The sequence below is a fragment of the Hylaeus volcanicus genome, chromosome 7 (assembly GCF_026283585.1).
Source record: "Hylaeus volcanicus isolate JK05 chromosome 7, UHH_iyHylVolc1.0_haploid, whole genome shotgun sequence".
NCBI classification, from domain to species: Eukaryota; Metazoa; Arthropoda; class Insecta; order Hymenoptera; family Colletidae; genus Hylaeus; species Hylaeus volcanicus.
In genome coordinates this window covers 15840657-15858251 of record NC_071982.1, presented here as the reverse complement: position 1 = coordinate 15858251, position 17595 = coordinate 15840657, and the positions used below count along the sequence as shown (strand labels likewise).

Genomic DNA, 17595 nt, shown 5'->3' with positions numbered 1-17595 from the left:
TTCGGATTGAAACTATTTCTTTAATTATTTTACATCAAATATATATGTGTAATAGATTGAAGGATTGGATTGTGTAGATTAACGTGCACGTGCATTGAATGTTGATACAGTGTTTAATGTAAACATATATAATGTTTATTAATATATCAATATATATTCTGAATAGATGATTACAACATTTGAACAATATCTTATGTATGGTTTAATGTTTAATCATCAATCATTCTAACTTATACCTGTCATAATAGCTGTACATATATAATGAACAAGATTCGTATGAAATGTGTGATAACATCGTGTCATTGAACAACAAATGGCAATACATTCCCATCCTTTTACATTTTCTACACTTGATAATTGCTATCACATGTATACATTTTCAATTTTTAGTCTTGTTTCCCTTTATCAGTGGAATTAATATCATCATCACGTTTGTCTTTGATTATATCTTCGGAATCCCTCTCTAAATGTTTCAAATTCGGCGAGCTCCTCGTTTGACACAAGACTTCTTCAACAGGTGATGGAGCCTCGTATGATGTTCTTCTGTGTAGTGGTTTCATAATTTGTTTCCACTGAATGCCTTTCTTTTTAGTAACTTCCATTGACTTATGCCTCCTCACAAGAAACTTAGGACTCTTCAACCGCGGTGTAGGTTGTACTAAAGTTGGTACGTTTGTTTCTGAGAGTTGTAAATGAGACGCACCGACATGATGACACTCACACTGACACGTGTCCGAATGAGGACTGTCATTTGTGTTCGTATCAATATCAGGTGGATGATCTGCAATTAAAACATCTAACGAGGGTGGACACAGAGCACTTGGTCTGTATTCTTTCCATGGGCTAATGTCACCAGCATACACTATAGGCGTATCTACGATTTGTCTCATTGGTCTTGACACGTTAGACGTACTAGACGAGGGTTGTAGAATGACCTTGGGACTTTTCGTCACTGTAAAAAATGGTTTTCTAGTCAGATCGATCCGTGACGTCGAATGTTTCGTTAAAGATGAAAACTTCTTCATAGCTCCTGTTATAACTCCAGTTCCCTGATCCACTTGGTCGTGTCGCGTTAATGGTTCTTGAATATCAAATTGTAAAATTGTCTCAGGACAACTTTGATCAGTCTTCGTAGGTGTATCAGGGTGCTGGCTGATCTGGCTGAAACAAACGAAACTAACTTAATAAAGTTTCATTGTATGAAACGTTTATCCTTACTTAATTGTACAATTATTTTAAATAGTTTTACCCCGTGTTGCACGGCAGGGTATCATTGTGAGTAGCTAAACTTATATTTGATGTATGAAGTGACTGCTTTACAACTTCCTCGTCTTCTTCTATAACATCTGGTAGGAACATGGTTTGCTTATCTTCGGGAATTCTGTAATCGTGCAATAATAGTAATTAGAATAATATGAAATAGTAATATAAAGAATCATTATTTAATAGTACTAACGTCATATTTGCCACGCTACCACGGTATGTTTTCTTTTTATAAGCAGCAGCTGCCTCTGTGTATGGTAGAATCAGATTTTCATCGTCGAAGTACATGTCTTTCACCAACGGTGGACATCGATTCATGAGAGTATCCACTCCAAGATACGATACCTAAATTTATATGAAAATAAGAAAGTATTCAATAATTTGAATTATCTTATTTTGGTTACCTTAGTGTGACGATCGATTATCCAATTTAATTCAAAGTCCTCGTCATCATCACCAAAGGGATTAATTAATTGTTCAGCTACCTGTTAAAATACGATGCAATTCTTTAATCATTGACAAATTTTATATTTGTACCAGACTTTCTTTATTTCACTGACAAGTCAGTAAAAACTTGGTTTTCAACTATTACTTCTGTACATTATAATAAGACAATACCTTTAGCAATCCAACAAAGAAGAAGAATTGCAAAATTGTGAAAATGGGTATATAAACATCGATATGCAATTGGAATTGTTTTTCTTGGCCATCAATGTGTTGGCGAGCTAGTAAAGCAACGGCAAAGAAACTATATGTTGCCAGTGTCACTACTTGTGTGTAAACTAATGGAATAGATATCCAATCAAAACTCCATAGGAGGCCACATTTTGTGCGAAATTCATTAAATTCCTGTAATAGTCGTTGATTTTTAAGTTTTTGTATTTAACCTGATGTATATCATTTGCATGCAACAAACATAATACCTCCATAATTAATTTTAATCCCTGATGGTCAGGAATTCTTTGCTTTTGACGTGCTTCTTTTAGAAGATTGATGAACCAGGTGCAAGGGATCCAATAAGTGTTAAACTCTGAACTTGGTACAGCCAAAAACAATTCCAATTCTAATGGTGTCATAAATCCTGTAAGATATTACGAATATATTAATAATTACAGTATTAGTAGTAATTCTACTGATTCTGAATTTTTTTAAATTAGTGCAACACTATATAAAGGAAGATAAATAAGTTTCATAGGATTTATGTATTAATTATAGTTTGACTATGGTTAATATTATGTGAATTTTAACAAATTTTCCTGTTAAGCGTACTTAACATACAACAAAAATAATAAAAAAATTGTGATTAAGGTATACCCAATGTGCAGTCTTTTAAGGTGCAAGATATTCATCTTAAAAATGAGTTTTGTATCGCAATTTTATATCATCGTATCCATCAATTTATCATAGGCCTTGCCCTTATAAAATTTACTTCCTTCGACTTGAGTAAATGAAACGCGTCCTCTTTGAAAGCGTGCTATGAGTTAAAATTAGTACGTCTATGTTAGAAGAAACCTTGCTGTAATTAGAGTTTTTATTTTAATATATATAAAATAATTTACCAAACTCAACAACGTGTTCGAGCGTAGGAAATCGTTTTTTCACTGCCGAACTGATCGATCGTAAAACGAGTATTAAGGAAAGATTTAAATAACGCATGAGCGCTCTTCGAAGTATACGACTATATTCATCGTTCCCCGTAACGTATAACGCAATTAAATGCATCACTCTGCAAAAACATATTTTTATTATCAAATGTTGCGTCAGGTGATCACGTAGTGGGTCAAAAAAGTTAGTGGATATTCAAGAGATAACTGCCATCTTCAAAAAAATTAGGGCAGATACTTTGTTGATTTACTATACGTTTTTGAAACTCACTTGTCCGGCCAAGGTATCGCTTGGTATTGTTGCCACCACCTTTGTGCAATGTAGGACACATAGAATCCAAGTACGAAACTTAATGGAATTAAATTAATAAATTTGTCGCAGTAAATAACAATTTGTTCAAAGTTCCTGAAAGAAGTGTGCTTGAAAGTATCATTCACTTTTTAAGTTCACTCTTGTCTTTAGTTTACCTATTAACTAGTGATGGTTCGTGTATTCCTATTTTAAAATTCTATTAATTATGTATTAACGAGTAGACTCAGAAATTGAAACTGTACCAGATTTATACTAACATTAAAAAAGTTGATGAATTTCTGTTGCATTTAAGATTCGATTCCATCACTGTTAATTGGATTTACATTTAGTAACTATACTGTATAAATTGCGAACTTTTTTTGTTTGGAATTAAGTATTTGCCGGTAAATGGTAGATAGTGCAGCGAAAAGGAATAAAAACAGCAATAGTTCTTTATAGATGAGTTTGTAGAGTGAACCTTTCCACATGAACAGGAGTCTGGTGAATCCACCTCTTGTGGAGTTAGCGATTTGAGACTGGTACGAGACCGTCATCTTTTCTTTACTCGATACTTATCAGCTTTGTAATGAAAGTTCAGTTTAGAACAAAGTCGTAACTTTGTTGTAAGAACAATAGTTTCTTCCTTTTCATTGTTATTGGAAACTTCACCTTAAGAAACCTGATGATAAAGTCGATTCGTTATGAGTTGCGATTTTTCTAAGAATGTATTACTACTAATTAGGTAAAGAATAAGCTGAAAGCTTAGTATTGATGATACCTGGAGCACAGTGGAATGAAAATGTCGTAGAGTAAGACATTGTTTCGGTTTAATAGAAGAGATTGAACGATTGAATTATCCGCAATGTTTTCTTTGGCAAATGGTTCGTTATTTTGTAGTCCATTGTATATACCTATAAATAGATGTAAGTAAAATTAATTTCTTACATAAATTGTTTAAAGATTGTCTAAAGGTTTTTATAAAATTGTAAATAGTTCTGACGTTAGAATTCAGAATTTGGACGATTTGTCTACCAGTGTGAGACATAGAAAAATAACACAGTTATTAGGTCGCGAAGAAAATGTCATTGTTAAGAAAAGAGTAATCGTTGGGGCAGTAGCTGCAAGTTTTCTTGGTCCATGCACCGTAAATAATGCCGAGTTGTTTGGGAGTCCCGCCAAAATTCATCGAAATAGTTAAATATAACTTTAGATACTCGAATAACTTACAACTGACTAAACATGCAATCTGTGTGAAGTTCTTAAGCATTCAATTGAAACATCAGATTGATAAGGGAACTTACAGTTGAATGATATCTCATTCCAATGACCATTTGTCTATACAATTTGTAGAACAAATTACTGTCGATTAATTTGATATTTTTAATACGCTTATATGTTTCGAAATCGTTATTTGTGCATGTTAAGAATGTTTCGTTTGATTTCCTATTGTAAATTCGGTCGCCTTCTTAATGTTATTGCATTTGTGAATCATTAATGTCTTGGCCTGAGTATTATTTTGCTGCAAGTGTCGCGAATGTATATATATCGCATGACATGTGTGCGAAGGGTCATTATTGTGTCTAACAGATTGTCTGACGGCCACAGGGTGCTGCTCGAGCAGTCTAAAAATATGTTAGACAGAAGTATGCGACATTGGCCTAACTTCGAAATGCTTCCGTTCAGATTTTAGTGTAATATCATAGCCTAAGTCAGTTTGAACTACTTTAAAGCGGTTTCTTCTGTGTAGCAATTATTTTAAACGTCTACACAAATAATAAAATAATTTTCGAAAGGCACAAAGCAAAAGAAAAGAAATTTATAAAACGCATGGTGCGAAAAGTAAACAAGCTATTTAACTATAGACTTGTATAAACGATGAATGAAATATTTTAATTTATACTGCGCATACAGCTTAATAACATTATCTGTAGTTTGCTTTCTGTGACATTCCATGAAGGATCACAAAATAAATCTATTATTAGCGCTTCAGTTCGCGACTTTATAAAATTAGATATTATCATAATCGTTCAGCAATGTGCAATAAAATTATAACACTCAAAATCAATGTACCACGCATGTATTATTATCATTCGATAATATTTAAATTAGTAGGCAATGGAAATTTAACACACTTACAACTTTTTCGGTGTTAAATTTTGGTTACAGAAATACACACACGTCGTATACAGAGCTGGATTAAAGCATGGGCTTTAGGAGACTCCTCCAGATGATGGACTTTCAGAGATTGAAAGAACAATTATTTCAAGTAATCGTATAATGCTCAAAATAGCTGTAACCATTGATATTTTGAGTGAAGATCTATTAGGCATGTACAATACAAGTCATTTAGAAAAGTTGAATTAGAATACAAGTATTCTGAAATATCTATATACAAAATTGTTAAATTAATATACTGTATATACTTTTGCAGTAAACGTACAACATCAAAAGGAAACACTGTACTGTGTAGATACATGTACATATATTCATTTTGTACATGTATATTATACATACATTCTCGCAGTACATGCAGGTCTGCATGAAGTCCAGTAGTCTACAAAACCTTAATTCGGCGCTGGCCGTGTACGAAGAGTTGTATGCAGTTATAGTTAATCATGTTCGCTAAACGCCCATGGGCGTTCGCTGTACACGATACATTGATTCACTGACCGCTCGTAACTTCGAGTCCACAGCATTCAAAGGGTTAAATTCTTGTTTTCAAACTAATTATAAAGTAGGCAATATAATCGACACATTAACACGATGCTTTGTCACAGTTGTGTTATAGTTACAAGTTAATATTTATGCATCGCATCACCGCCCCCATGAGACTGTTTACTGTAAACATTTCGCTGGACGTAAGCACAGGTATGCACTCGTAGCTTGTTAGCGGCAAACTGCTTTGCTGAGAACATCCGCATCGTCATTGCGAATGTTAACATTGAAGCTGGTCAATTTCGATTCGATGGCAATTGCCCAAATCTAAAAGGGTTCGAATGTCAAGCTCGTTTACGGACACCGAGAATCCACACCTACGATCTATCCTATCTTCGAATCTCGTAAAAAAGCATAATTTTTTCTTTACTTACAATTAAATAATGTTATCTGAGTGTTGGCGGAGCAACGAAACTTTTGTATGAAAAAAATGTGGCTGATATATGTGGTGTGAATACTTAGATATTTTCATCGGGGGAAGATATGAATACATTGGTAATTAGTAATTGCAGATATCAATCGTTTCGTTGTATTCTTGTGTTCTAATGTGATGTTTAACTGTCGCTTCCGCTTAGTTTTCAAGATCAGTTATTATAAATCTTGAGTTTTACTATGAATTCACGTAGTCACGAGTAAAGTTTCAACGCACGCGAACGCCGGGTTGCCGACTGCCAGGGTTGAGAGTTGGGTTGCCCATTATCAGGGGCTATTAAGTAAGAAATATGAACAGGCAATTATTGTTTACTTTTAATACAGAATTATTTATTTATCGTTATTGTCTTATAAATAGAATTACAAGTTCCTATGAATAGTCTCCTAGTAATAAGTTTCCCAGGTACATATTCAAATTTATTGTACAATTATAAAATATCCATAAAAGATATCTATTTTTATATCGTTAAGTAGTTCTTAGTGCAATATAGGTACAATTACAGTGTTGTAAATATGATTCAGGTGTACCTGAAACTTTAAATAATTAACAACTATAACAACAATAAAATGAATTCAGTCTATTCACCACTAGATGGCTATCCATGTAAGAGACAAAATTTGAACAATTAGTTTGAACTAACAATATTTTTCGCATGCTTAACTAATTAATTTGCCACAGAATTATTAAATAATCGAAACAGGGACCTTTACGCTGATTTCTTATTTAACGTATACATTTTACGCATCTGACTTTTTTGTCTCGTAATTTTTGAAATACATGTGCAGTATAAATGTATACACTTTCGAAATTTTATGAATAGATGCAATAGTTAATAACGATATAGATCGAGACTATTATTTATTGAATGCAAGGAATCGTAAGGAATATTTGAATGTAATACGAACGATTTATTAATATTTGTTATGCAATATGAATAGAAGTTAGGAAAAAAGAATTCATAAAGTTAAGGAACAATCGAAAACTGAGTAATAAAAACATCTCTTTATCTGATCCCTCAACTTATTTTGTTCTGTATTGTATCTCTAAACGCAGTTGCAAAAGCAAATAGAAATTGATGTTAATTTCACTTTCTAGATATTCTATAACTGATTTGCATTAATTGTTACGGATATGATCAAAACTTTACTCCTCATATCAATTCTGCTTATTTGTATATTCATATTAATTGTTTCATCGTATTTCTTTACAACAACACAACTTGAATATCGATTTTTATCTGAAATTTCAATCATGTATTAGTTATCAGATTGCATTGTAATATTCTTTGATAAGTTTGATCAAAGTTAAATTTCAATAATTGCAAATGCATTGAGCATGAAAAATGTCAAAAACATCTTCGGTTTGCGAGAAGGGAAGGTGGAGTCTGACGCTTGATTTCCAAATGCATTAAAATGGAAGTTTCAAAAAACGAGCAGTTAGCTGAAACGTACGAGAAGATTTATGGAGATGAATGTCGTATTTGTTTAAAAAGGGCTGTAGAAATTTGTGAACTATTTCGAAATGGGGACGCTATCCTCCGTAAACTTATGGCCGTTGCTTCCGTACAGGTTAGTTTGCCACTCTTTGTACGATAACACGAAAAACAAATTTTCATCTATTTAAATTGTTTCTGTTGTATTTTCTTCAAAATTTAATGTATATTCTTTGTGACTTTTGAAGAGGTTTCTAGGATTGGTGTGATCTATCCTGTTAATTCCAAATGACTGAAGCCAACAAGAATGGATAGAAACTAGTTGCATATTTTGAAAAGATACAACAATTAAAACTCACAGTGTTTACAACAAGTTTAACATTCTGCGCTTGGATTTCTTCAACAGTTCAGTCATATGCCAACTATTTATATGATACACTATAAACAAAATTTTTGTTGTTATCACTTTCTACTTTATTCAATAACAATCGTTTGTAATAAGAATCTCTAGAGAATCTTTAGTAGAAATTCTTCCAAATTCAAACATAGAATATTAAACTTAATATAATAATACTTTTACCTTCAGAACTCGTTTACATACTTATGCTCATATATATTAAAATCGTTAATAAGTTGAAGATAATGCTTAAAGTAATATATTCAATTTACAATGACAAAAATACTAGTAGGTCTTTCATATTACTAAATTTTCTCCATTTTTTTTAATAAAATGATATATATTCCTGATTTTTAGGTAGAAGAAGGAGATGGATTACCCCCAGTGATTTGTTTGCCTTGTAATCAACGTTTGGATGCATCTTATAATTTTAAATGTCAGATACAAAATTCGGATGAAAAGTTGCGTCAACTTCTCAAATTCAAGTCTCCTTCCAATGATTCTGTTAGCAGTGAAAGCATAGTCAAAGCTATAATTGCTGACGTGATATCTAGTGTAATATCCTCTGAAAAGGAAAACAATGAAAGGCAAGAAATTTGTTCTACAAATTTCTGTCCCGACAACTTTTGTTTTACAAAAGATGAAACTCCTTTCTGCTTAAACTCAGAAAGGAACTTATTTTGTTATGAGAGAGAATCACAGAGTCAATTAAGTAATGCAGAACAAAAGCAACACATGGAAAATATTACTGTTTATAAAAACTTGTTAGAGGATTCTGTGAAACAAATTAACTCTGTTAAACAAGAAGAATTGTCTCTATTTGATGAACACATGGTCCACAATAAAGTAATAGATCCTGTGAGACAAATTAATTCGATTAAGGAAGAAGAATTATCTTTATTCAATGAACACGTAGAGCAAAATAAAAATGTTTTATTTAATAGTGATGTAAATAACATTGAAATATCAGACAATACACATATTTTAGAAGAGCCATCAAGAACAGATGGTACACAAGATGACGAAGAAAAGCCTTTGATATCACGTACAACTAGATTACACTGTACACAGTGTATTAAATCCTTCCGTACGAAAGTAGCGTTACAGAGGCATGCTAGCGTACATAAACGAAAAACTAAGTTACGATACGTTTGCTACATTTGCGATAAACAGTATGCAACTCTTGCAAAAGTGAAAAATCATGTTGCTATGTGTCATGAGGCACACGACAGGAAGGAAAATATTCAAGATAAGAGAATCAGTTATGAACAAGACAAAGGAATAGCAAGCATAAAAGATAAAAGAAATAATAATGCTAGAGTAAGTGTATATTAAATACTTTGTTTTTAGTTTGATTTGTTACTTTTCAACTTAACAGCGCAATTATTTGTGTATTTTAGGAAAAAAGAGTAAAAATGCAAAAAAATGACGAGTCTTCAAAGGAACAACGAAAAAGTTTAAAATTTACGTGTAAAGTATGTTCGAAACAATTTACCTATCAGAAATCTTTTGTAACACATGCTAAAAGTCATCCAGAGTATAAAGAAGAACTAGTTGATTCCTATCAGTATCCAGTGAAAGAGAGGTCTGTAGAAACTGTTGAAGAAGAAGAAGATGAAGAAGAAGAAGAAAATGAAGAAGAAGACGAAGATGACGAGGATGAAAATCTTCCCACTGAGAGTCTACAGTGTACTCAATGTGGAAAATTATTTGCTACAAAGAGAAATCTCAAGAGGCATCTTTCTACGCATAGTGGATTAAAGTATACTTGTGGGACTTGTGGTAAAGGATTTTCAAGAGTAGATAAGTTAAAAGACCATGAACAATCAAAACATAAGGCTGAAATATTTGAAAGCTCTGATTTAGATGATAGGGATGACATGGACAGTATAAACAGGGGAGATTGTTTAGAGAGGAGAAAAAAAGTAAGTCATTTGAAATTATTGTATAATCTATTATGAATGAGTTTCTGTTAGAGATATTTCTTAATTCCAATTTTTTAAAGTAATTTTCACAGAATTGGAAACTGTTTTAGGATTCCTACAACAGACCACACAAATGTGCAATGTGCCCCAAATCATTTGCACAGGCTCAGTCTCTAGCAAATCACATGGAACGTCATTCGCGAGTCAAAGAAACTCAAAAGAGGTTCCTTTGTGAAGTTTGCAGCAAATGCTTTGCACAGAGTGGCTCTCTTGTTGCACACATGCGTACACATACGGGAGTCAAACCATATGTTTGTAACGTATGCAGTAGAGCTTTTACAAAGAGCACTTATTTACAGTTGCACCTGCGTACGCATAGCGGGGAAAAGCCTTACATTTGTCAGTATTGCAGCAGAGCCTTCGCCCGTGCAAATACATTGGCGCGACACATAACGATGCACACAGGAGAAGCGAAATATCATTGTAATATTTGTACAAAGTCATTTAGAAGACTGACCTCGTTAAATGAACACACGTACACGCACACTGGCCAAAGACCATACGCGTGCAAAATTTGTACAAAGAGATATAATAATGCTGGATCACTTTACGCGCATAGAAAGAAATGTAAGGCGCAGCAGATATCTAATACTGGATTTACGGTTACCGTGGAAAATCCTATACAGGCACAGGATGTAAATATCCCACAAGTCTTGATTTATTCGCAAAGAAAGTTGGTGGAGGACACAAACGTTGGACAAGTTCCGCCTCAACCGCAATATATGATCGCGAATGTGCACAATCAAAAGAGTTTGGAAGCGAATATTATTCAACCGTTTACGGTGGAAGACCCAAATGTTTATACGATTAATTCAAAGCAATTTAAGAACCCCTATTATACAATTTATCCAAATATGTAAGATAATAACGTATGCGGAAGAATAAGAATGTCTTTTCTAGAACTGCTAGTGTTTTTTGACTTTTCTTTAAAGAGTGATAAATATAAATGTGAAAGTAAGGAGTAGATAATTTAAGGTAAGTGCTGGAATAAAAAATATGTACAAGGAAAATTTAATACATGAAAGAAGAGTGAAAAATAATTGTAATGAATCTCCTCAAAGTAGAATATAATGATATGCACAAATCAGAATGTTTTAATTAATTAGGACATTGACTACATCTTTAAAGGTATACATGTAGTAAATTAAAGAATCGATTTATCGCTCTGTATATTTCTTTTGCAGATTATCGTGCATGCGTATTAAATATATGATATCAAAATCAACATTAAGAAATACTGACTAGTTCCTTTTTTTTCAAGTATTATTATACTTGACCCGATAGCATTGCAATATACAGTTCTTGATACAATTTTTCTTGTCTCTAATGAAACATTCAAATGTCATACCAATTTCAATTAATTCAAATTTTTTCCGCTATGTGGCACAAGTATTAGAAATTGTATTTCAAAATTTTCCGAATCCTCTGTATATGTATAAATAAAATCAATTAGTATTTATAGCAAATATTGGCAAGTGTTAGCAGTAAAGTGTAAACTGAGAGAAAAACAAAAAGTTTCTGCGATACGTTAAAAGTTCAAGATTGTATATTTATGACACATTGTACATAGAAACATCATTTTCCGACACAACGAACTGAGTAAGCTTCTCGAAGTATTCATAATTTTGTTAATACAATATGATATACGATATATACAGATGAAGTAAACGTTTTATTCTCTTATGTAACTGAATATTTTATCGAAGCAGACTGTAAATGTTAGAAATATTGTTCACTTACAATTTCTGAAGAAAATAACCTAACAAAGAGGCGCAACATAACCTAATTTGACAAGCGACGTTATAGTTTGCTTTATCTTAAATAAAATTTAAGCAACATGGATAAATCAATTTTTATGCAAAAGCAAGTGAAAGACAATGCAGAAGATTTACAAAAAGAATTTCTTGATATGAAAAATTGGGAACAACAAATGAAAAGTAAAGATGAAGAGCTAAGGAAAGAAATGTATGGCGAGGTATATATTATCAGCAAAAATTGTTCTATATTTCATTTTAATAAGAAGTATATTTTTACAGGCATCTTTACCACCAATAAGAAGCAAAAATAGAAGTAAAACAAAAGTGGTTCCTACAAAACAAAATGGATCTAATATTAAGTCTAAAAGAATTAAATCGTATGATCATTCTGCTTGGGATAAATTTGATGCAGTAAGGTTTATTTATTATACTTTAGAATTTAAGGCAATTTATGGAGTATATGCATCTGTATGAAAAAGCAACACATTATTTTAATAACTAGACAGAAAGTAGTAATTACATATAATGTTATATAGGATGAGGCATGTAAAAATATAGATAAAGCAGAGCAATCAAATGATTCAGAGGATGAAATAATGTCTAAAGAAGAATTAGAAAAGGCACATAGAATGGCAGTAAAATATAAAAATCAGGGCAATATTTTTGTACAGCAACAAAAATGGGTCGAAGCAATTGGAAGTTATAATCAGGCTATTAAAACTTTTCCATATGATGCTGTGTTTTATGCAAATCGTGCACTTTGTCAATTAAAATTAGATAAGTAAGTATTCCTTTTTTAACATAGCATGTAGACAATTTGTTGAATTTTGAATGCAAGCTAAAATAAAAGTTTAAGAATGAACCATATATTTTTGTAGCTTATGTTCTGCTGAATCAGATTGTTCAGCAGCAATACAATTGGATGAAACTTACGTAAAAGCTTACCATAGGAGAGCAACAGCTAGAATGAATTTAAAACAGTACAAAGAAGCCAAACAAGACTTGGAAAAAGTTTTAAAATTAGAACCTTCTAATAAAGAAGCAAAGCTGCTACTTGCACAAATTGAGAGCAAGATACAAGCTTCCAGTGTAAGTAATAAACAAAGAAGAAATAAATTCATTGTAGTATATAGTTGAATTATGAAATGTGTATCGTCTAATAATGTCACTTTATATAGTCAGCTAGTACATCGAAAGAGAATACAGAGAAATTATCTGAGAAATCTTCAGTTGAAAAACTGATTGGTGAAAAAATGTGGTCCAGTACTAAATCAAGTACTAAAACAACAAATATTAAAGATGTCAAAGACAGTAAAGAGGGTGAAAAGGATGAGAATAGCAAGGATCTGAAACATATTGAGAAAGATACAATAGTTAACATACAAAATACTACTATGAAATATAAAGAAAGAGATCCACGTATTCCTGATTGGTTACCAGAAAAAGATGATGTTGCTGTGATAGAACCTGTTAAAAGACCACCTCACTTACGTTCAAAGGTTAGATTACAAAATCAAAAATTGATCTTTATGGATGTTTAAAGTGCTCGTTATTTACAGAAGTCGTTACTAAGAATACCAGTTGAAGAAGTCGAATTTAGTACTATTCAATACTGCTGTACCAGCAAAGAAACAGCATGTAATGAATACAAACCTGTACAGTTAAAGAAAATTTGTGGAAATGATACATATATTCCTATTTGTTTACCCGAGAAAGATGATGTTGCTGTAATAGAACCTGTTAATAGGCCACCTCATTTACTTTCAAAAGTAAGATTACATAATTAGCAACTGATTATTACGAATGCTTCAAATGCACATTATTTACAGGATTCTCTAACAAAAATATCAGTTGAAGAAGTAGAATTTAGTACTATTCATAACAAAGAACGAACAACGTCTAACAAACGTAAACCAGTACAGTTGGAGAAAATTAGCACAGATGATAATTTTAAGATTGAGAGTTGTATTAAAGTTTCTGAATCTGTAGAAAATGTTAATAATATCCCTCCAGTTCCTAGAACAGCTGTACAGTTTGTAACAAATTGGAAGACGAACAAATCGTCAGAATTTAGATACAAGTATTTAAAGGTAAAAATTCAGTGGCCACTGCTAACATTTTGTAATATTATAGTTATATATCTTTTAATACAATTGAATAAGTGGATTTCAGCAATTAACCAGGAACAGTTTGCCCCTAATATTTCAAAACTCTATGGAATCCGATATCTTCAGTGAAATATTAGAAGTTTTAAAGTTAGAATTTATAAAAAGAAGGGAGTCCATATACGCTTATTTAAAAGATCTTAGTGAAGTTAAGCGGTTTAGAGCTCTTATTATGTTTATTAGCAACGATGAAAAAAGAAGTAGGTATTATTCCATTATAATACTTTAAAATAATAATAATAATAATAATAATAATAATACTTTCTTTACATTATTTATTCTGAATGTCTAGGTTTAAAAGACTTTTTTGAATATTGCAAAGTAGTTGAGAATATATCTTTTGAAGAAATTGAAGCTTTGCAAGAAAAATATGAAATTTCAAAATAAATTGACGATATGCAGTTAAGTTTGAAAACATATGTTTAAGTTATAAAAAGATTGCGTAAGTTAGGTATTTTGTACGTATATTTCTATTTACAAACAAACAAATAAATAAGATTATTATAATGACATTGTAATTGTTTATATTACAGTGTATGTTATATGTATAGTTTATTATTTTACATATGTACAATATGTAGATAGAAGCTTGAAAAAAAGTCGTGCATTTAAACATGACCATTTAATAACGTTTGTATCCTTTGATCATTTTTCATTATTTGTGATTTTGCCTGGCATATTTTATCTAACTGCATTTCCATATTATGATCGATTTCTTTCAATGTCTCCTTCATAGGTTCGATTAATTCTTGTGTTTTTCTAGAAACATCTAAAGTTATCGTATATACAATACACAGATTTTAGTCATTGGGAAGAACTTACATTTTTTCTATTTTTAATTGTTCGTTAACTTGCTGGTACTGATTTCTCCATTCCAGTAACTCTTTTTGCATGATTTCTACATCTTCCTGTGAACAGTGATATAATCTTTCAGTATAGGCATAGCAATATAATGTTAAGTAATGTAGAGTAAAAACAGTGCACCTGAAAGTAATCTAACAATTTTCCAAGTGGATTTGTTGCACGAGTCAAAGTTTGAATCGTATTACGAAGTTTATCAATTTCCTTTGAAACTACGTCACGCTTTGAATTTGTATCCCATGCCTAATAACAAGCTTATATTTTATATAGGAATTTCATTCAAATTAAATGAATTAAATAATAACTTGCAAATTAATTTAAATGTCCTTACGATATTTGTCTTTTTAGGCATCACGTCTATATTTTCATTATTAACCAGTTCTTTCTGTGTCTCCAATATTTGAGCAACAAGATGTCCATGTTCTTGTGTTAACTGTTCATCAACTTTATAGGTACTATTATTGTCTAAAAAATCTCCACCGCTTCCTCTAGTTTCCATGACTACCATATCCTCCGCGTCATCTTCTTTAGTATCAGAATTTTCTACAATGACGCTAATATTTCCCATAGGTGTCCTAGGAGGTTTTAATGGTATAATACTTTCACTAATAGTTTTGATAGAAGAATACATTTGCCATGATTCTTACATTATTTCTTCGTTAATAATCAATTCTTGTTTCCCTCGTATCCTAGGTGCTGCAGGCCTAGCACTAATGGGTCTTGCACTAGGTGGACGTAAAGAGGTTCTTGGTCTGAAAGTACCAAGTTGTAATAAGATATTATAAAATGTTTGTTTCTTAACCGTTTGAGTCCCAGAGGGTATTCAAAAAACACTGTCGAAGAATCCCAATTAGCGTAACCGCGCTTTCTCTGAATGAGTACTGGGTTTTCTCGAAATAAAATCTCAACAGCGCGATCGCGCTGCTTGGAACTTAAACGGTTAATGGATAAAATGAACTAAGATATACCTTATATCAATATTTTCTAATTGAGATTTTGGAGCCTCTGATGTTACATTGTCAGGTTTCTCTGTATTTTGAGAAGAAATTTCACTATTTATCATCTCATTGTCTTTATATTCTGTTTTCTCTTTACTTTCATTTGTTTTATCACTTTCTATATTATTTGTAAATTTGGATTCCAGGAATACAGTATCTGGCATGTGATTTTGAGATTCGTCATGTTCACTAAGCATTGCTTGCTTTGATTTATTTTCAACTTCTTTATGTTTTTTGTTCTCATCTTCCTTTTTGTCTGTGCTTGCATTTACTTGCACAGGAGTTTTTTCAACCGAAGATATGGGAGGTGTGTTCTGTTTTGATTTAGCAGCCGAAGATTTTCTTCTGTGGCCAGATGAAGGTATTTTGTCTTGGAGTGACTAGAAGTCATACATTCAATTAAATTGTTAATCTTTATAATATAAATACGACATATTGTAATTTACCTCAGTTTGTGGTGTGCGTGTAACTTCAATATTTCTTTGAGCTTCTTGATTTTCATTTCTATGCGATTCTGATTCTTGTACAGTTGCACTAGAGATTTTTTTCTTTTGTTCTGTAGATTTTTCTTTGGCCGTTGTAATTCTTTTTTGAGGCACCTCTTTCGACGTTTTTCTTTCTCCTTTCTCCACTGATGATTTACCTCTCGAGGTTGATTTACTTTTCTGTAGATTCTTTTTATAGTGTTCAATGGCTTCTTCACTGCTAATCTGATTTACAAAATACTCATTTAATTTTTTGTTCTCTCTTTCTTACTACATTTTAAGTTACAATGTATCTACATATGTTACCTTTTTATCTAAAGCTTTTCCAATTGCTTGCAGTAACTCATTTGTTTTAGTTGGTTCCTGACCAGAAACGATCTTACTAGCTCTTACAGTTAAATTAGCGTTAGTAGTTAACTCTGAAAATATCGAGAGGCGCATATTAGTGAAAAGAAATGTATTGAACGTTTTGCATATCTATATAAGAGATGTTACAACTTACTGACAACGTCAATCAATTTTGTTAAATAAGCAAGTTTCGCCTCTTTATTTTTTATATTTTCAGAGTTTAATTCCTCTTCGGTAAATAAACCATCCAGGAAACCAGTTTCGTTTATGATCTACGGCAATATTATTTATTTATCAGTATACAAAAGTACACAAGCATCTTTTAAGGTAAAAAATGGAATAGTGAGAATGATACATTACTGCAGATATAATGTCGTGGAGGAATCGAAACGGCGGTTTCCTCAGTAGTTTCTCAGTGAGTGGAGGCTTTTTAAAATACTTGCCAAGGACATCTTGCGTCTTTTTAATTACTTCCGGCTTCACGTCGTCTGCCATTGTTAATTACAACTGTAATGTGCGGCGAGCTTTTACTGCATATTTCTTAGAATCCTCGTGAGCTTTGTGTTGCATTTAGTGGTTGCATGGCAACGAGTATACGACCAAAGTACATACATATACAGTGGGCGTACAGTATAGGGTGAGGCATTTAAAGACAGGTCACTCTGCATAATTCAATTCTTATTACTTCATGTTTAGAATCATTATTCGTGGTCAAAGAAACAAATTATTAGAAATCTAACATGTATGTTTTTCTTAAATATTCCTAAGCATTAAGGATCAAGCTGTATCAAGCATCAAGCATTAAGGATCAACCTATATCAAGTACCAAGTATCAAGTATCAAGTATCAAGCATCAAGAA

At 32.0% G+C, this 17595-nt stretch overlaps 4 protein-coding genes across 11 annotated transcripts; 2 read left to right on the top strand and 2 right to left on the bottom strand.

Annotated features, from left to right (window-relative positions):
• Nucleotides 1–7: 7 nt before the first annotated feature.
• LOC128879654 (bestrophin-4-like) lies at nt 8–7283 on the bottom strand. Of its 7 annotated transcripts, none has more exons than XM_054129000.1 (12): nt 5674–7283; nt 5296–5478; nt 3938–4070; nt 3535–3838; nt 3139–3273; nt 2823–2989; nt 2187–2344; nt 1882–2112; nt 1668–1748; nt 1457–1608; nt 1250–1381; nt 8–1161 (listed from the first exon to the last, which is right to left on the bottom strand). In XM_054129000.1, the coding sequence occupies exons 4-12, from the start codon at nt 3711–3713 to the stop codon at nt 387–389; spliced, it is 2010 nt and encodes a 669-aa protein (XP_053984975.1). In that variant the 5' UTR covers nt 3714–3838; nt 3938–4070; nt 5296–5478; nt 5674–7283; the 3' UTR covers nt 8–386. The 7 variants fall into 7 exon arrangements, with proteins under 7 accessions (XP_053984975.1, XP_053984976.1, XP_053984977.1 ...); XM_054129001.1 differs by having other exon boundaries at nt 5336–5478; XM_054129002.1 differs by having other exon boundaries at nt 5296–5449.
• A 297-nt stretch (nt 7284–7580) lies between these two features.
• LOC128879652 (zinc finger protein 569-like) lies at nt 7581–11023 on the top strand. Its single transcript, XM_054128996.1, has 4 exons — nt 7581–7875; nt 8494–9456; nt 9537–10061; nt 10172–11023. Exons 1-4 carry the CDS (start codon nt 7720–7722, stop codon nt 10979–10981), a joined length of 2454 nt encoding a protein of 817 aa, XP_053984971.1. The 5' UTR covers nt 7581–7719; the 3' UTR covers nt 10982–11023.
• Nucleotides 11024–11169: 146 nt separating this feature from the next.
• On the top strand, nt 11170–14553 carry LOC128879655 (RNA polymerase II-associated protein 3). Of its 2 annotated transcripts, XM_054129008.1 has the most exons (10): nt 11170–11720; nt 11831–12096; nt 12158–12289; nt 12415–12659; nt 12757–12967; nt 13057–13377; nt 13438–13647; nt 13708–13968; nt 14051–14243; nt 14336–14553. In XM_054129008.1, the coding sequence occupies exons 2-10, from the start codon at nt 11959–11961 to the stop codon at nt 14428–14430; spliced, it is 1806 nt and encodes a 601-aa protein (XP_053984983.1). In that variant the 5' UTR covers nt 11170–11720; nt 11831–11958; the 3' UTR covers nt 14431–14553. The 2 variants fall into 2 exon arrangements, with proteins under 2 accessions (XP_053984983.1, XP_053984984.1); XM_054129009.1 differs by lacking the exon at nt 11170–11720 and having other exon boundaries at nt 11950–12086.
• A 98-nt stretch (nt 14554–14651) lies between these two features.
• Nucleotides 14652–17538, bottom strand: LOC128879656 (TRAF3-interacting protein 1). Its single transcript, XM_054129010.1, has 10 exons — nt 17096–17538; nt 16890–17007; nt 16694–16806; nt 16349–16612; nt 15873–16282; nt 15552–15656; nt 15236–15479; nt 15028–15147; nt 14866–14951; nt 14652–14802 (listed from the first exon to the last, which is right to left on the bottom strand). The coding sequence occupies exons 1-10, from the start codon at nt 17228–17230 to the stop codon at nt 14652–14654; spliced, it is 1746 nt and encodes a 581-aa protein (XP_053984985.1). The 5' UTR covers nt 17231–17538.
• Between the last annotated feature and the right edge of the window lie 57 nt (nt 17539–17595).